General features: G+C 54.5%; 1 protein-coding gene across 4 annotated transcripts in view; it reads left to right on the top strand.

Annotated features, from left to right (window-relative positions):
- Positions 1–2,325: 2,325 nt before the first annotated feature.
- VPS50 (VPS50 subunit of EARP/GARPII complex) overlaps positions 2,326–17,067 on the top strand; it is a 62,427-nt gene continuing 47,685 nt past the window's right edge. The window contains exons 1-9 of one of the 4 annotated variants that reach the window (XM_036738620.1): positions 2,326–2,540; positions 2,926–2,994; positions 7,044–7,166; positions 12,135–12,206; positions 13,011–13,064; positions 13,869–13,939; positions 14,445–14,562; positions 14,640–14,675; positions 15,381–15,463. In XM_036738620.1, the coding sequence (XP_036594515.1) occupies positions 2,508–2,540; positions 2,926–2,994; positions 7,044–7,166; positions 12,135–12,206; positions 13,011–13,064; positions 13,869–13,939; positions 14,445–14,562; positions 14,640–14,675; positions 15,381–15,463 (659 nt within the window). In that variant the 5' untranslated portion in view covers positions 2,326–2,507. The remainder of the gene's footprint in view (positions 2,541–2,925; positions 2,995–7,043; positions 7,167–12,134; positions 12,207–13,010; positions 13,065–13,868; positions 13,940–14,444; positions 14,563–14,639; positions 14,676–15,380; positions 15,464–17,067) is intronic. The other 3 variants (XM_036738624.1, XM_036738623.1, XM_036738621.1) reach the window with 3 other exon arrangements.

Raw genomic sequence — 17,067 nt, forward strand, 5'->3', positions numbered from 1 at the left:
ATAATCACCCTCTTCCCTCTGTGATTTGAATATGAGGTGTGTGTGTGTATGTATACAAAGGACAGGGGGAGGACTGAACACCTGTCAGGCAGGAGGGTGCCTGCCTCCCATTGCCAGTCCCTGGGTTGCCGTGGGGGCTGAGGCACAGAGAGGCAAGCCCTTTCACGGGATCACTTCCTACTTGTAGTGCAGTGGGCAGTGCAGCAGTCAGCGAGCTGATATGTGCAAGCAGGTGGAGCCCTGCCCTGGGCTCCTCATCCCTGCATGGCCTGGCCAAGCTCTTCTGCTCTCTGAGCTGTTTCCCCCTCTCAGGCCCCTCCCAGCTCCTGGGACCCCAGTACCCACCACCACCAAAAGCTCACAGTAGATACAGATTTGGCAGTCTTCTGGTTTTTTGAGTGCCTCTGCTCAGGGAGCCCCATGGCTTCTGAGGAAGATGTCTATCTGCCCTGATCCTCCGGGGCCCCCTCCTGGAATCCTGCCTCCAAAACGCCTGGGCTCCAGCCAGGAGACAATGAGAGAGCCAGAGGCAGCCGGGTGGAGGCTGGATTAGGGCTTGGTTTAGATTAAGGACTCTGTGGAGAGATTGTGTATGTAGGTGGGAGTGTTCACTCTTCTCTTTAGATGGTAAACTCCTTGAGGGCAGAGGCTATCCCAGAGCTTTGCACAGTGCTGGCACCTAGGGCTCTTGATAAATGTTTACTGATTGTCTTTGTCAAGGGAACTGTTCCACGTTTGTGTTGATTGACTGGTGGTCTGGGGGGGGGGGGGCTGGATGGTGCTAGGGGTGGGGAGGGGTGTGCTCCGTGTGAATGGATGCCCCTACCCACTGGAAGAGCCAGTGAATTTGCAACTCGTGCCTTATTTGTGGGCTAAATTCCAGCCCGGCGTAGGCCAGGAATGACCTCTGAAGTGTGGGCATCCCTATGGGCTTCAGATTCCAAAAGGCAGCTGGGAGACAGCAGATGCTCACATCCTCTAAAGGGGACCATAGGCTGTTGGTACTAGGGGACTCGTGGGCCGGCATGTCCATTGCTCAGATCCCTGGTACAGAAAGTTGGTGTGGTGGTTTATAAGCTCAGACCCTCCACACGGACAGTTAGCCTCCCCTTTCTCTAGGTCTGGAAAGGCTGAGGCCCCTTCGGCCAAGAGTTTGAAGATGACGGAGTGAGCTGGGTCGCTTCTGAGCTAGTGTCTGAAGGAAAGGAGTCCCTTCCGAAGTCAGAAGGGGCTGTCTCTGCCCCACCCCCAGGTACATTGAAGGTGTGTGAGTGGGGGGTGGGGTCCTCCCAGAGATAAGAGTATGGGAGAGGGGGTCTTTGTGTGTGGGGTGGGAGGTTAGGGTGCACGGCTGGGGCTCTCTCAGGAGTACTTGGGGAGGGGTCCTCCTGTGTGGGGGCAGGGAGCTCCCAGGTGATCACCAGGAGGAACTCTGGGTCTCAGCCTGAATGCGGAGTGGTCCTCCGGTCCCCAAACGACAATAGTAAGAACGAGGGCCAGCCCCGAGCGCTGGTTCGGAGCCCAGGGTCTGGGTTCGAGTCCCGACTGGCCGCTCCGGGCCCTGCTCCTCTGCACAGGGGTGAGGTCGGGCGGGTGTCGGCGGCCTGTCCCCTGCAGCTCCCGGGCACGGCCCGCTCGGGCCGCCAGGAAGCCCCGCTGGGGTCCTGAGGTAGGCTTCCCCAGGTAGGACGGGATCCCGGGTCTCCGCAGCTGCTTTGGGGGTCCACGCTTGTAGCTTCCTCCTCAGCCCAGCCGCCAGGTTCCATGGGCGCTTGGGGATCCTCCGGCCGCCCTCGTTCCCCCGCCCCCACTCCATTCCGCCAAATGTAACAAGCTCTAGGTGGGAGAGGTCAAGTTCAACTCTAGGGTCACCGGGCGCCGGAGCCAAGGTGGCTCCTGGGGGAGGGGGACCTCTCACATCCAGCCCCACCCAGGGGCCGGTGTATCAACCAATCCAGACGCCCGCCCAGCGCCCCGGCCCCGCCCTCTGGCCACTCCCCGCCTCCCTCCGGCCTTGCCCCTGCTTTGGTCCCGCCTCTTTTCCTTTCCTCTCCATTCTCCCAGTTCTCCGGTGCTTATGCCCCGCCCCCACTTCAATACCCGCCACTCTCTGGGCTGGCTCAGGCCTTGGCCCCGCCTCCTACTGGGCCTTCTCCTCTCGGCGTAGCCCACTGGACCCCGTCCCCGCCTCCGGCTCCTTCCTCCCCGGGCGGCATCGCCCTTCCCGCGATGCCTCTCGAGAGTTGTAGTTCGGCCTCGGGAGTCATACTCCAGGCTCGCGTCCCACGTGCCCGGGCGAGAACTACGCTTCCCGGCATGCCCCGTGCCTCTGCTGCGGGTCACGTGAACGTCCACCATGGCTTCCTGGTGCTGCTGGGGCCGAGGAGGGCGCGGGGCCTGACCCGAGCATCCCCGAGGTGTCCCCCTGCCCCCCACCCTGACCCCGGGGCCGCGGAGCCCTCTCCCCCTCCCTCCCTGTCCCCACACCCACCCGCCTCGCTCCTACCATGCAGAAGATCAAGTCCCTCATGGCCCGCCAGGTGAGTCGGGGGGGTGGGGGGGGGTGGGGAGCAGCGGGCGCGGAGGGGACCGAGGACAGAGAGGGAGGGCCCTCCTGGGCAAAGGTGCGGAGGTCGGGCCGTGGGCCCTGCAGGCCTCCGGCTCCGCCCTGGCTCCTGGTCCACTCAGGGCCTCGAGCTCTGAATTTCCAGGGATGCCAGAAGTGCCTGCCTCAGTTTCCTCTCAGGACTGCTGCGGGAATGCGGGGGGGAGGACCTGGCTTGCTGTGCAGACCCTCGCTCCCTCTCCCACCCCGGGGTGGGGGCTCGGTGCTCCCTGGCTCGCCGTGGAGCAGCCAGACAAAGGGGTGGAGAGTGGGGCTCCTTCGGATCCAGGGGCAGACTGACCCTCTAATCTTTGTTCCAGGGTCTCAAGAGCCCCCAGGACAGCCTCAGTGACCTGAGCCCCATTGAGAATCTGCGGCTGCCCAGCAAGGTAGGTCGCAGGGTCCCCTGCCAGGTACACCCTCCCTTCCCTGATACATATCACGGTCTCAGCTGTGGGCGTGGCCCTGGCTCTGGTGGGGTCTTCTGGCCTCCTCCTCCTCCTCCCCATACACCTGCCTTTTCCGTTCTTCCCTGTCCCCACGTGGATGGAAGAAAGCGCCTACTATGTGCCAGGCACCGCGCTCGGCGCTTTACAAACATGGTCTGGTTTAATCGCTATTACTATCCCCGTTTTACAGTTGAGGAAACTGAGGCAGGCAGCAGGGGGTGAAGGCCGGCGGGTGCCTGGCTGGTCGGCCCGCCCTCGGGGAACATCTGGGCCTTCTCCCCTGGCCGGTCCCGGGTGGGGGCGGGGAGAGCTCAGAGTCCCCCTCCCCTCCCCCCTTAGCTGCAGGCGGGCACACAGTAGGAGCTCAGGAGATGTCTTTGGTATCCTGGTGTCAGCTTGCGGGGCGCACAGTAGGAGCTCCTCTTGTATCGCACTGTAGGAAGCCCGTGCTGGCCCCCCCCCCCAGGACCTGGTTAGATAAGGGGAGGGCAGAAGCAGGCGGTGGGGGCAGGGGCAGTGTCCGCCCAATGCTAAGGGACGGAAGGGGGTGGTGATCGGACTGGGAGCCCCTCCCCGGGTGACCCCGGAGCTCACGCACAAATGGGAGGGGGGCGCACCCCGCTGAGAGAGGTTGGGGGGATGGCCAGAGGGCGCCGGGGCGGGAGGGAGGGCAGCCCGAGGGTGGGGAGGGGCTGCGGGGGCAGGGTCAGCATCGCTGCCCCCTCCCCCCCAGCCTGCTCCTTAGTGCCCCCTGCGACCCTGGGGGGAGGGGGTCGTGAGGGTCCCCGTGTTGCAGGTGAGAAGACTGAGGCAAACAGGGCCCCTCCTCCCCTCCCCCTCCCACGCAGCACCCAGGCTGAGGGTCATGGGGGGCGGGGCGTGGCCGGAGGTGGGGGAGGAGGGGCGGCACCGCAGGGGGTTTTCCGGGCAGAGACGCTGCAGGGTCCATGAGGAGACCGAGGCACGCGGGGTAATGGACCGGCCCAGGGTCACCCAGCGTGGAAGTGCCTGAGGCGGGTCCCAGGTGGGAGAAGGTGCCGCGGCTGGCCCGGTTGGGGTTGGGGGGCTTTCTGTAGAGGGGACAGATGGGTAAACTGAGGCCGGAGAGCTAGCGAGTGCCGGAGTCCAGCCCCCCTCCGGTCCTTAGGAACCGGTGCGCTTTTGGCGAAGAGTCTCACCCGACCCAGAGCCAGAGACTCGTCCGCAAAGGCCCCTCCCAGGCTGTGGCGCTGGGCCCGGTGACTGCCCGTGGGCGCTGTGGGCGCGGGTGCCCCGGTGCGTGTGCCTGTATGTCATGGGCGTGCGCGCGTGTGCACGGGCGCTCCGGGGTCCCTCCGTCTCCTGCCACCCGTCAGGTGTTCATCTTGTTAGTCTCTGTGTACGTGTCAGGTAATTGCATGCGTGGCGCTGCGGCGGGTAGGGAGGACCTGAGTTCAAATGCAGCGTCCGGCCGAGTCACTCAGCCCTGTTTGCCTCAGTTCCTCGTGCGTAAAATGCGCTGGAGAAGAACATGGCGCGCCACTTCAGCGTCTGCCGAGAAAAGCCCCCCCGGGGTCACGGAGTCAGAGCGCACGGTGGATGGGTGTGCGCGTTTTTAGCGCAGTCTGTGTTTTTTCTACATCACCGTGGTTTCCCCGAGCATCCCTCCCCTCCCAGAGAATCAATCCTCCAACAAGCCTATTTCTTTAGGGTGCTAGAGGGCGCCCCGCGGTTCACGGAGAGCAGGGGGCAGATCCAGCCTCAGACACTTAGCCGCCGGCCGGGTCACTTCACCTCCGTCAGCCTCAGTGTCACCAGCTGTGAACTGGGAATAGTAACGGCCTCTCCCTCCCGGGGTGGTGTTGTAAGGTGTTTAGCGCGTGCCCGGAGCCGCAGATTGTTCCCTGGGCCGCCCCTCGCCTGCAGACCCTCGGTGACGCCTCACCTAGGCTGGGATGTGCGTTTCTTTTAATTCTAGGGATTCAGAGCATTTTTCGTGTGCCTGTTACTAGTTTACATTTCCTTTTTAAAAAATAGCATTTTACCCCCCAGTTACATGTAGAAACAGTTTTTAACCTTTTTCCTGGAGTTCCAGATTCTCTCTGCGCTCCCTGAGACAGCGAGCCATCGCAGGTAGGGAGACAGGCGTCTCCACGTGAGTCATCTCATGGGGTCAGAGTGTGCGCCTCTTTTGAGAAAAGCCCCGGCCTGGCCCTCGGCTCTCAGTGGGTGGGATGTCTTTAATTGTTTCTGCAGCCGATGCCCAAGCCTTAGCAGACCGCTTGGGTCGGGAGGATTGCCGTTTGATGGCTCCCTCCTTCCCCCGGATGCGTGATCTTTGCTTGCTCGTGGCATCTCGCCCCCTTGGGCTACGAGTCAGTCCCTGTCTAGAGCCAGGGCAGTACCTCTTCAACACACACGCACGCACGCACCAGCACATGCATGCACACACTGACACACATACACCACTTTTTCTGTGTCTTGCAACAGCCTGTGCACAGTCTCCTCCATGAGATTGTGGGGAGCCTTTGGGAAATTCCCTTGGAATTTTGCCCCAGGTGTGGTTTTAGGGCCATGGAAGGTCATCATAAGTCCTTGTTGCTTGGTTGGTTCTCCAGGTGCACTCAGATCCAAGTTCTGTGGGCAGGGAAGGTGGAGCATCCCATGGAGGGCATGACCTGGAGGGGAAGTCAGGGCAACCCCCAGGGAAGCAGGGCCTTGTGTGTCAGGGGCTGAAGTGCTGGAACTCGTAAGCCTCCTCCTTCCCTGTAGGCTGTGTGGAATGTGTGTGTGGTGTGTGTATGAGTGTTATGTGTGTGGCATGTGTGTATATATGTGTGTTACATTGTGGCATGTGTATATATGTGTGGGGTGTGTGATAACATGTGTGGTGTATGTATATGTGTCATGTATGTGTTTGTATGTGTGTCTGTGTGTTGAATGGTGTATAGGTGTGGTGGTGCTGCTTTCCAGCCCCTGACTCCAGATGGCAGAGCCCGAAACAGCTGCCCTGCCCATGCCAGGCCCCTTACCCTTGGAGACAGCTGGGTTTTGGGCCCCTGACCCCTCCTCTTGGAGCTTTTCTGCTCTGGGCCTGAGCCTTGGGTTTAGGAGTTTCCTGCTGAATTATTCTGCACACTGAGTATGTCTGTGATTTATTAGTTAAATTTCTGGGCCTTCCTATCTCTCCTTCCGCTTGTCACAGAGTCTGTTGTGCACGTGGAGCAGAATGAATGAGGGCTGTGCAGTGACAACAGTAACTTTTAATTGGCCCTTTCATTTTTGTGTATTTTCATTAGAGATGACTTAGGCGGAAAGTCTGTGGAGTCTGATTCCCCAGGGATTTGCGCTGGGAGCAAGGGCAGAGCCACGGGGGAGCCTGTAGACCCCTGCCGCAGGCTTCCTTGCTTCTGGGTTAGAGGCTGCCAGGTCACACCCTCAGAGCTGGAGCGGCCTCCTGGGCCATGAGAGTGTTATGTTGAAAATCCAGATGGGGACGTGAATGTGCTGGGTGCAAGACACAGAGATGAAGACAAAATTGGCTCTCCCTCTAGGAGCTTCCCTTCTGTTGGGGGGAAACAGCAGGTGTATAATAAATATATGCAGGACAGATAGAAAACAAACTCAGGGTGGTCTGGGGCCAGAGGGAGAGAGGGACTTGGGAGTTAGCCAAGGGGGTGTGTTAGTGTTGTTTGTGCAGGGGCTTATGGAGGGTTTCTTAATTTGTACAGTTGAAAACAAGGGACGTGACTTGTGAGGCTGGGAAGGGGCTGCATCCAGAGGTCAGCGGGTGGCCGTTGGTGGTGTAGGTGGCCTGTGGCACATGGGGTTAGGTTTAGCCACTCGTCATCCCCCAAGCTCTAGGGCTTCAGGGGTCAGGTTGGCTGGCCCGGGGGTCTCTTGGTGTCTGTCGTTGGGGGGCAGGGAGGGTTAGCCCCTGGCACGGTTCATTGGTCACTCACGTCTTGGTTGTGCTTGTGGTCATCCTGGCCTTGTGGTTTTTTTTAAAGGAGGAATCGCGGGAGCTTCGGGAACAGCCCATTGACCCCCAGGCCCAACAAGAAATCATCAACAGCATTGAGGATGTCTACTTCTCGACTGACTCGTTTGATATTGTGAAGTATGAGATGGAGGTAAGAGCAGTGACTTCTGTAGAGATGGCAAGGGCAGAGGCCACCAGTGGGTCTCCAGGTGCTGGACTGTGTGCACAGCCAGAGGGGGGCTCCAGGGTTTGTGTCCACCCTCATTCACCTGCCTCCCATACTGCTCCGATGTTCCTGCTTTGTGGTGTGGGAGGTTTGGAGGGATGGCCAGCATCTGGTGGGGTAAGCCCCTACCTCTAGACCCCCACGTGGTTCTCCAAGCTCCTGCACTAGCAGAGAGTGGCCTTACATGATCAGTTTTGTCCTCGTGGCACGTGCCTGCCATGTTTCTAGGAGAAAGCATGGTTGCCATACCATTTTGGGGGCCCTGGGAGCTCACCTGGCCCATGTGAACAACAGTAGCTGTTGACCTTTGGGGGCAAGAGGGGCTCCGGGGCTCTGGGGCCTGGCCTGCAGGGGACATAGGTGGTAGGTAGGGTTTTAATGCTTCTTTGGGGGGCAGGGGCGGTGGCAGCTATAGCTCTGACCAAAATCTGAGTTTTGTGAGCTGGTAGGGAGCTGAAAAGGAAGAGACCTGGTCCCATCCACCCATTTTACAAAGGAGGGAGCTTGGGCCAGACTTCTGTTTGCAAGGCACTCTGCCCAGTGATAGGGGTACAGTCAGAGGGACAGCACTAGCAATGGAGGAGTAGAGGGACTGAGAAAGGCCTCCTACAGAAAGTGGAGTTTGAAGGAAGCCTGGAGGTAGAGGTGAAGGAGGGGAAAGCATTCTAGGCATGTACAAAGGCGTGGAGATGGGAGATGGAGTGAGGAATGGGAAGAAGACCAGTACAGTTGGATGGTAGAATATGTAGAGTTAGTTCAGTGAGATCCGAGGAGACTGGAAAGGGAGGAAGGGGGTTAGGTAATGAAGGGCTTTGAATACAAAACAGAGCATTTTGTATTTGATCCTGGAGGCCATAGGGAACCACTGCAGTTTGTTGAGTAGGGGGGAGTGACATGATGTGACCTGCATTTTAGGAAAATCACTTTGGTGGCTGAATGGAGCATAGACTCGAGCGGGGAGAAACTTGAGGTAGGCAGACTCCCACCAGCAGGCTAGTCCAGTAGTCCAGGTGTGAGGTGTTGAAGGCCTGCACCAGGGTGGGGGTAGGGTCAGAGGAGAGAAGGGGGAGTATTGGGGAGGTGCTGCAAGGGTGAAATTGACCAGAGATGCTGCAAGGGTGAAATTGACCAGAAATGTTCAAGTGAAATCAGTAGGCCTTGGCACCATATCAGAAGAGGGTGGGGTACATCAGCAAGCATCATATGTAATGGGGATAAGCTAGATGCATTCCCAATAAGATCAGGGGTAAAACAAGTATGTCCATTATCATCCCTGTTATTCAGTTTGGTACTAGAAATGTGAACTTTAGCAATAAGAGAAGAAAAAGAAATTAAAGAAATTTGAATAAGCAGTGAAGAACTAAGTTGTCACTCTTTGCACATGATATAATGATTTACTTAGGGAATCCTAGAGAATCAAGTGAAAAACTTCTTGAAATAGTAAATAGCTAGCAAAATTACAGGATATAAAATAAACCCACATAAATCCTCAGCACTTCTATATATTCCTAACAAAGCCCAACAGCAAGAGATAGAAAGAGAAATTCCATTTAAAGGTATTGTAGACACTATAAAATATTTGGGAGTCTCTCTGCCAAGAAAAACCCAGGACCTATATGAAAACAATTACAAACATTTTTCACACAAATAAAGTCAGATCTAAATAAATGGAAAAACATCAGTTGCTCGTGGTTCAGCCGAGCTAGTATAATAAAGATGACAATTTCACCTAAATGAATTTATTCAGTTCCATAACAATCAAACCACTCAAAAATTATTTTACAGAGCTGGACAAAATAATAACAAAATTCATCTGGAAGAACAAAAGGTCCAGAATATCAAAGGAATTAATGAAAAGAAATGCTAGGGAAGGTGGCCTAGTGATACCAGATATTAAACTGTATTATAAAGCAGCTGTCCTCAAAACTACTTGGTACTGGCTAAGAAATAAGAGTGGTGGATCAGTGGAATAGGTTAGGCATGTAAGAAGCAGTAGTCAATGACTGTAGCAATTTACTCTTTGATAAACCCAAAGAATCCAGCTTCTGGGCTAAGAATTCACTATTTCACAAAAACTGCTGGGAAAATTGGAAAATGGTAGGGCAGGAACTGGGCATAGACCAATATCTTACCCCAGAGCCAAAATAAAGTCAAAATGCGTTCATGATGTAGGTATAAAGGCTGATACTATAAGCAGTTTGGGAGAACAAGGAATAGCTTACCTGTCAGATTTATGGAGAAGGGAAGAATTTATGACCAAACAAGAGATAGAGAGCATTAAGAAATACAAAATGGATAATTTTGATTATATTAAATTGGAAAGTTTTTGTACAAACAAAGCCAATGCAACCAAGATAAGGAGGGACGCAGTGTCTCTGATAAAGGCCTCATCTCTAAAATATACAGGAAACTGGGTCAAATTTATAGGAATACAAGTCATTCCCCAATTGAGAAATGGTCAAAGGATATAAACAGGCAGTTTTCAGAGGAAAAAATTAAAGATATATATATATATAGAGTCATATGAAAAAATGCCCTAAATCACTATTGAGTAGAGAAATGCAAATCAAAACAACTCTTAGGTACTGCATCTCTCTTGTCAGATTGGCTAATGCTAGAGGTGATGTGGGAAAACAGGAACACTCTTACATTTTTGGTGGAGTTGTGAACTGATCCAGCCATTCTGGAGAGGAATTTGGAACTATGCCCAAAGGGCTATAAAAATGTGCATATTGTTTGACCCAGCATTACCACTTCTAGGGCTGTATCCCAAAGAGATCACACAAGTGGGAAAGGGAACCGTATATACAAAAATATTTATAGTAGCTCTTTTTGTGGTGGCAAAGAATTGGAAATCAAGGGGATGCCCATCAATTGGGGAATGGCTAGACAAATTGTGGTGTATGAATGTAATGGAATACTATTGTGCTATAAGGAATGGGGAACAGACAGACTTCATAATAACCTGGAAAGACCTACATGATCTGATGCTCAGTGAGGAGAGCAGAATCAGGAGAATATTATACACGATAACAGACACACAGTATCTCTGATGACTAACTTTGATAGACTTGGCTCTTCTCAGCAATACGAGGTTCTAAGACAGCTCCAGAAGACTCATGGTAGAAAAAGCTATGCACATCCAGAGAAAGAATTATGGAGTCTGAATGGAGATTGAGGCAAACTATTTGCTCTCTTTTTTTCCTCTTCTTTTTTGGTCTTCTTTCCCATGATTCATTCTATTGGTTATAATTCTTCTTTACAACTTGACTATTGTGTAAATAAGTTTAATGTGAAGGTATATGTAGAACCTATATCGGATTACATGGCATCATGGGGGAAGGTGAGGGAGGAGGTGAAAATTCAGAAATCAAAAACTTGTGGAACTGAGTGTTTGTAAACTAAAAATAAAAAAAAAATAAATTAAAAGAAAAGTGGGTGGGGTGGACAGTGAGGAGTTGACTCAAGATGATTCCTGGGTTGGGAGCTGGAGGCACTAGGAGGAAGGGGATACCCAGAGGGTAGGGGATGGAGGATTTAATGGGAAAGGTGATGAATGCGCTCCCATCGTGGGCATGTTGAGCCCCAGGGGCCTTTGGAGAGGCAGTGTCAGGCAGGAGGCTCAGTCATGAGGGGCAAAGACAGGAACATCCTTTGAGGCAGGAAAGGCACTGAGTGTTCTTCCAGATTCTTTCTAGGACTTTGGCAGTGACTAGGTGGAGACTGGTGGGATGGCAGCTAGGGAGTGTCTGGAGTCAGGGAGAACCAACTTCAAATTCGGCCTCAGGTACTTCCTAGCTGTGTGACCCTGGGCCAGTCATTTATCCTCTGACTTGTCTCAGTTTCATCATTGGTACAGTGGGGATCATAACAGCACTGACCTCTCAGGGTTGTTTTAAGGAGCAAATGAGATAATATTTATAAAGTCTTAGTGCGAGGCCTGCCTCTATGAATGTGAGCTTTGATGATGATGACTTCAGGAGGTGGCAAGGTCCAGGGAAGATTTTCCAGGGTGGGAGAGATCCCGGGATGTTTCTGGCCCGAAGGTTTGGCCCCAGTAAGTCGGGAGAGATTAATGTGAATAAGACAGGGCGCAGTCATTGGACCTTGCTGTTGAGGGGAATGGGCCGGGGTGGGTGTTGGTAAAGAGCGTAGAGCGTTGCTCTTGGAGGCTCCTGCCTGGGCCCTTCATAGCACAGTCATTCTGGGCAAGCCCACCTCCCTTGGGCCTTGGTTTCCGTGTTTGTAAAATGAAGGGGCTGGGCTCTGAGAGCCTTTCCAGCCCTGAGAATGTGATGGGAAGAAGCCACCTAACACCGCCTCCTTCTCCCCTCCCCATTTTATAGATAAGTAAACTGAGGTTCAGACTGACCTGCCCACGGTCATGGGGCGAGACACTGATGGGGGTGGGGTGGGGGTGGGGTTTGAACCCGGGCTGCCCGCATTTTAACAATGGGTGCATGGGGTGATGGGTGCATGGCCTTGTTTTCTTTTGTTAAAGAGCTGGAGATGGGAGGGGAGGCATGGGGTGCTGGGGGCTGGGGCATTGGCCACTCAGGGCCAAGAGAAACATGGATTTGAAGGAGATTAAGCAGGGTGGGAGGGTGGTCAACAGCTAGAGAGGCTGGCGGCGGGGGAGGGGCCCCAGGCTGAGGGCTGAGTGGGCTGAGTGTAGACTGGGCTGAGTGTAGACAGCTCAGTAGAGCATGGATCCCCAAGCCAAGAAACCCTCCTCGTGGCTGGGGGAGAGACCCCAGGCTGAGGGCTGAGCGGGGTGCTCTGTACCTGGGGCCTGGACCCCCTATCCACTGCGGGGGTGAGTGTAGACGGCTCAGTGGAGCATGGGTCCCCAAGCCAACAAACCTTCCTCCCCATGGCTGGTTTTGCCCACAGAAGCTCCCTCCTGTCCTCAGTTTGCAAGAATTGGAGGCATACAGAGACAAACTGAAGCAGCAGCAGGCCGCTGTGAGTATAGGGGGGTGACCGGGGGCTGGCCTGGTGGGGGGGGTGGGGGGGTACGGCAGGCTGAAGGTGAGTCAAGGCTTGCCTCTGACTTTGACATGAGGGACAGAGCAGCGCCATTCCCTTCAATGCTAGGCAGAGATTTCCTCTGCCTTGAACCCTGGGGTGGGCAGGGCTTCTTCCAGGCCTCCGGGGTCACTTGTCACCTGTGTCCAGGAACCTTCTGGTCTAGGCTTTGTACCAGAGGCTGTATGGGTGAGGCTGAGGCCTTCCTGGCTCCATGCCTCAGTTTCCTCCCCTGTAACATGAGAAGGCTGAGCTCCAGGATTTCTCACTTCTAATGGATTCTGGCATTGAGCCCAAGCCTCTGATTTTACAGATGAGGAAACCGAGGCCCAGGGGAGGTTGATGAGATGTGGTGGCCTCCTGGGTCTTAGCTTGTTGCCTCCAAGGCACCATGGCTCACTTGGTGGAAGCCCTTCCCTCGTTTCATTGGTCCCCAAATCCTCTGCCAGTGGTCGAGGGCTGTGTGGCCTGGAAGGAGGAGGGGGGCTGTCTCCCGGCACTGGGCTCCCCTGGTCCTTGGTGGTGGCCAGGCCCCAGCCTGGTCTGGGAAGCCTTTTCTGCTTGGATCCAGGCAGGGTGACCTGGGAGTGTGAGGGGGCGGGTGGCGTATGGGCTGGCAGGGTCGGGTGGCAGTGAGGGGAGGGTAGGTGGGAAAGAAGAGGCCGGACTTGTGTTGGAAGGCACCAGGAAGCTGTCCTTGGTGTTGGCTCCATGTCTGTCTGTCTGCCTTTGCTTGGGCAGGTCTCTAAGAAAGTCGCAGACTTGATCCTTGAAAAGCAGCCGGCTTATGTCAAGGTAGGAGGTCCTTGGAGAACCTTGGGGAAGGCTGCAGGGGTGGGGTCTCCAGGGTGAGACCGAGGTGGGCTGGGAGAGCCTAGGAGGGCTTCATTTGGCTTTGGGCAGGATCGGGCATTCTCCCTTCTCCCTGTCTCAGAGGGTTGTGATGGGGAGCTTGCTGGTCCTAATTCCGAGCTTGTCTAAGTCCAAAGGTCTTTTTTATTTTTATTTTTAATTTTTAAAATGTTTTTATTTTTTTGGTCCAAAGGTCTTTAAGCCACGTCTGTGCTGGGGTGTTTTTTTTCTGAAAGCTTTAGGGTGTGTGGTTTTTTGGTGGCTGCCCCTCCACAAATACTTGGGCCCAGGCCATCACAGGGTGGTCTCCAAATCCACTTTCACATCATTCACCTAGATTTTCTGAACCTAAATCCAGAGGGAGAGGCCTCGTGGCTGCCCAGGCCCGGCTGGGCCGATGGCTGGCAGTGCTCACTGCTCAGGTTGGCCTCGGGAGTGGGACTTGGGTCATGTTTTTCTTTCCATCAGGGAGGTAGGTGATAGCGGGCCTTAAATTGGAGGTGGCATGTGCTGCCTGCCTTCCTCAGACAGCGAGGTCTCTGCTTGCCAGCCTGGAAGGGCCCGGCCTCCATCAGCAGGAACACGGATACCAGGATGCCTGGGGGCCACTTGCCTGCTTGTGTGGGGGCCGTGAGCGACTGTCTTTGAAGTTTGCTCAGCACATTTCTCACGGCTGTCAGCCCATTAGAGCCATTGGCCAGAGAGGAGCTGGAGGCGAGCAGTGACCCCTTGTGTGCCTCCCTGCAGGAGCTCGAGAGAGTAACCTCCCTGCAGACGGGCCTTCAGCTGGCAACTGTTATCTGCAGTAATGGAAGAAGGTAGGCTGTGCTGCTCTAGCTTTGTGGGGAACACTAGGGTTCGTGCTGCCCTCCTTTGGACAGATGCGCATTGTCTGAGGTCCCTGCCTTAGAGACCACTTTACAAGGCTGGTCCAGGGCACACCTAGGAGTCTGGCAGCATAGCTCAGTCCTTCCTATTTTCTGGCCTCCTCCGGGGCCTTCCCACAGCTGCCCCAGGGAGCTTCCTCTGGGCACACCCCACGGTCCTTAGGAAGAAGTGCTGTGGCCTAGCCCTGGGCTGGCCTGCGGGGCTGCAGGGCTTCCACATCTCTGGTCTCTCAGAAGCCAGACTCTGTGGCCCCTGGGCTCTGAGGTCTGCCGCGCCTCCTGGGCAGTTCCCCCCACACTGCCAGCCCCCTAGTTCATGTTGACTGTTGAGAAAGCTGCCTTGCTTCCTGGGATTGACGCTGGTCTTGTGTCACAAAGCCCGGAGGTGGTGGACCTGGCCTAGCCTGGCCAATGTCTTTATTCTTCCTTCCTGCAGGCACCTGAATATTGCAAAGGAGGGTTTTACTCAGGCCAGTCTGGGCCTTCTCGCAAACCAGAGGAAGCGTCAGCTGCTGGTTGGCCTGCTGAAGTCCTTGAGGACCATAAAAACACTGGTGGGTCTGGGGGCTCAGGGTGTGGCTGCCGGTCTGCTCTTGGGCCACGAGCTCACCGCCGCTGTTTGTTTTTCCAGCAAAGAACGGATGTGCGCTTGAGTGAGATGCTGGAGGTAGGTGAGGATGATAGACTGATGGAGGAGTCAGGGGACACCACTAACCCCCCCACCCCCACCCCCGCCCCAGTAGGTGTGTGGAGCTAGCCCCAGAGCAGAGATTTTTTTAGGTAGGCGGCCTCCCACCTGCCTCTAGGGGCTGCAGAGAGCCCTCCTCCCGATGACCCAGAACAGGTCCTTGAGACCTGCCCCCTCTGGCCGCCTGTGGCAGCGACGATGCCCCTCCCTGGGTCTGGTGCCACGTTGGTGTGGCTGGGGAAACTGAAGTGCCTGAGTGCTGCACTTTTTCATTGTATGTTAAAATGAGTTTTCTTGAAAACATCGTGGTCTTGTCCTGCAGAGCCTGCCTCAGTAGGTGCTTTGGTGCTAAAGAGACCCCTCGCCCTGGGCATAGAATCGGGCGGGTCATTGCCCCTTCACGGCTACTCCTTAGTGTTCTGTTTTTCCTCAGAAAAAAGTTCATTGTCCTTGCCTGCCTCAGTTTTCCCTTCAGCTTCCCCTTCTGCTCAGGGTCCCCCACCAGCAGCCCCCGGACCTTGGGCCGAGCTCCCTAGCTGGGACATGTCCCTTCCCCTAGCTAGCGCCCACCCTGTGATGCCTCTATTCTCCCTCCAACGTCCCTTGTCTCCCCAACATCCCTCTCCCCCCAAACAAATGCTGTGCCCGTGTTTGAGCAGAGCCTCACGCGCTGTTCTCCCCAAGGAAGAAGATTATCCTGGAGCTATCCAGCTCTGCCTTGAGTGTCAGCAGGCGGCCAGCACTTTCCGACATTACAGCTGCATCAGGTATGGGGGCTGGTAGCCCCAAGTGGAGCGGGAGGGGGCAGGGTGAGTCATTGGGAGTCTGGGGTCTTCAGGGGCATTTCCACAAGCGTAGAGTCAGTTGGAAAGACCAGGCACCTGTGTCTACCCACCTCCCACCCCATCTGCCATGGTGTCCAGGGAGGGAGCTGTTGGAAGAGGAAGCCCTGCTCTTTCCCTTAGGGGCAGCATTTTTTTTTTTTACCGGGTTGTAGAGGGCTTTATTTTTTCCCCCCAATTACATGTAGACATTTTTTTTTTTTGAGTTCCAAATTTTCTCTGTCCCAACTCGTCCTTTCTCCTCCTTGGGAAGGCAAGCAGTTTGATACAGGTTATACGTGTTCAGTCATGCAAAACATTTCTGTGTTAGTCATGTTGTGAAAAAAAAAGCATGGACAAAAAATAAAAAAGAAGAAAAATGAAGAAAGGAAAGGAAGGGTCTGCCTTGATCTGCATTCAGACTGCAGCCCTGTTTTCTCGAGCGGTGGACAGTCTCCATCATGAGCCCTTGGGGATTGTCTTGGATCATTGGATTGCTAAGAATAGCTGAGTCATTCACAGTTCTCCATCTCTGGTGCTGTGTACAACGTTCTCCTGGCTCTGCTCACTTCACTTTGCAGGTTTTTCTGAAGTCATCCTGCTTGTCACTTCTTACAGCACCATAAATAGTGTTCGATCACAATCTCATACCACATCCCTTTGATTTCCAATTCTTAGCCTCCACAAAAAGAGCTGCTATAAATATTTTTGTGTAAATAGGTCCTTTTCCCTTTTTTTCGATGTCTTTGGGATATAGACCTAGCTGTGGTATTGCTGGATCAAAGGAGATGCACAGTTTTGTAGCCCTTTGGGCATTGTTCCAAATTGCTCTCCGGAGTGGTTGGATCAGCCCACTACTCCACCAACAATGCATCAGTGTCCCAGTTATCCCACATCCCCTCCAACATTTGTTACTTTCATTTTCTGCCATGTTATCCCGTCTGATAGGTGTGAGGTGTTTTAATGTGCATTTCTCTAGTCAATGGTGAGGTATGACTGTAGAGATTGGGATTTCTTCATCTGAGAACTGCCATTTATTGTTTGAGGAATGTAGTGGCCAGTTTGCCAGCAGAAACCCAGACCTTGAGAACTGGGAGAGAGCTCAGAGACCACTTAGGGCTTCACCTTCATTTGACAGGTGAGGAAACTGAGATGCCTGGGGCGGCCTGTGGGGCCCCAAAGGCAAGGTGAGAGGTAGGGTTTGAATCCTGGTCCTCAGACTCTGCAGCTCCACTGGGTCTGGATGCTTTGACCACTTTGACCATTTCATATCTTTCCTGTAAGAAAGTAATTGTCATAGGTGAGGTGACAGAATCAGTTAGAGTTTTTATTAACACTTTAAAAATGCGACGATCCTGCCCAGTGCTTCAGTAAGACACATTCTGTGAAAGGGGCAATTTGGTTTTGTCTTCATAGCCACAGCCCAAGGTCTGATGTCCGGCAGGACCCCAAACAAAGAACCGTGGTCCAGTGGCTGCTTTTTCTGGAGGGAGGCTTTGGGGCTTGCTCCCCCGGCACTGAGATGCTGCTTCTCTGCCCGCACGTTCAGA

Source organism: Trichosurus vulpecula, chromosome 9 (genome assembly GCF_011100635.1).
Source record: "Trichosurus vulpecula isolate mTriVul1 chromosome 9, mTriVul1.pri, whole genome shotgun sequence".
NCBI lineage: Eukaryota > Metazoa > Chordata > Mammalia > Diprotodontia > Phalangeridae > Trichosurus > Trichosurus vulpecula.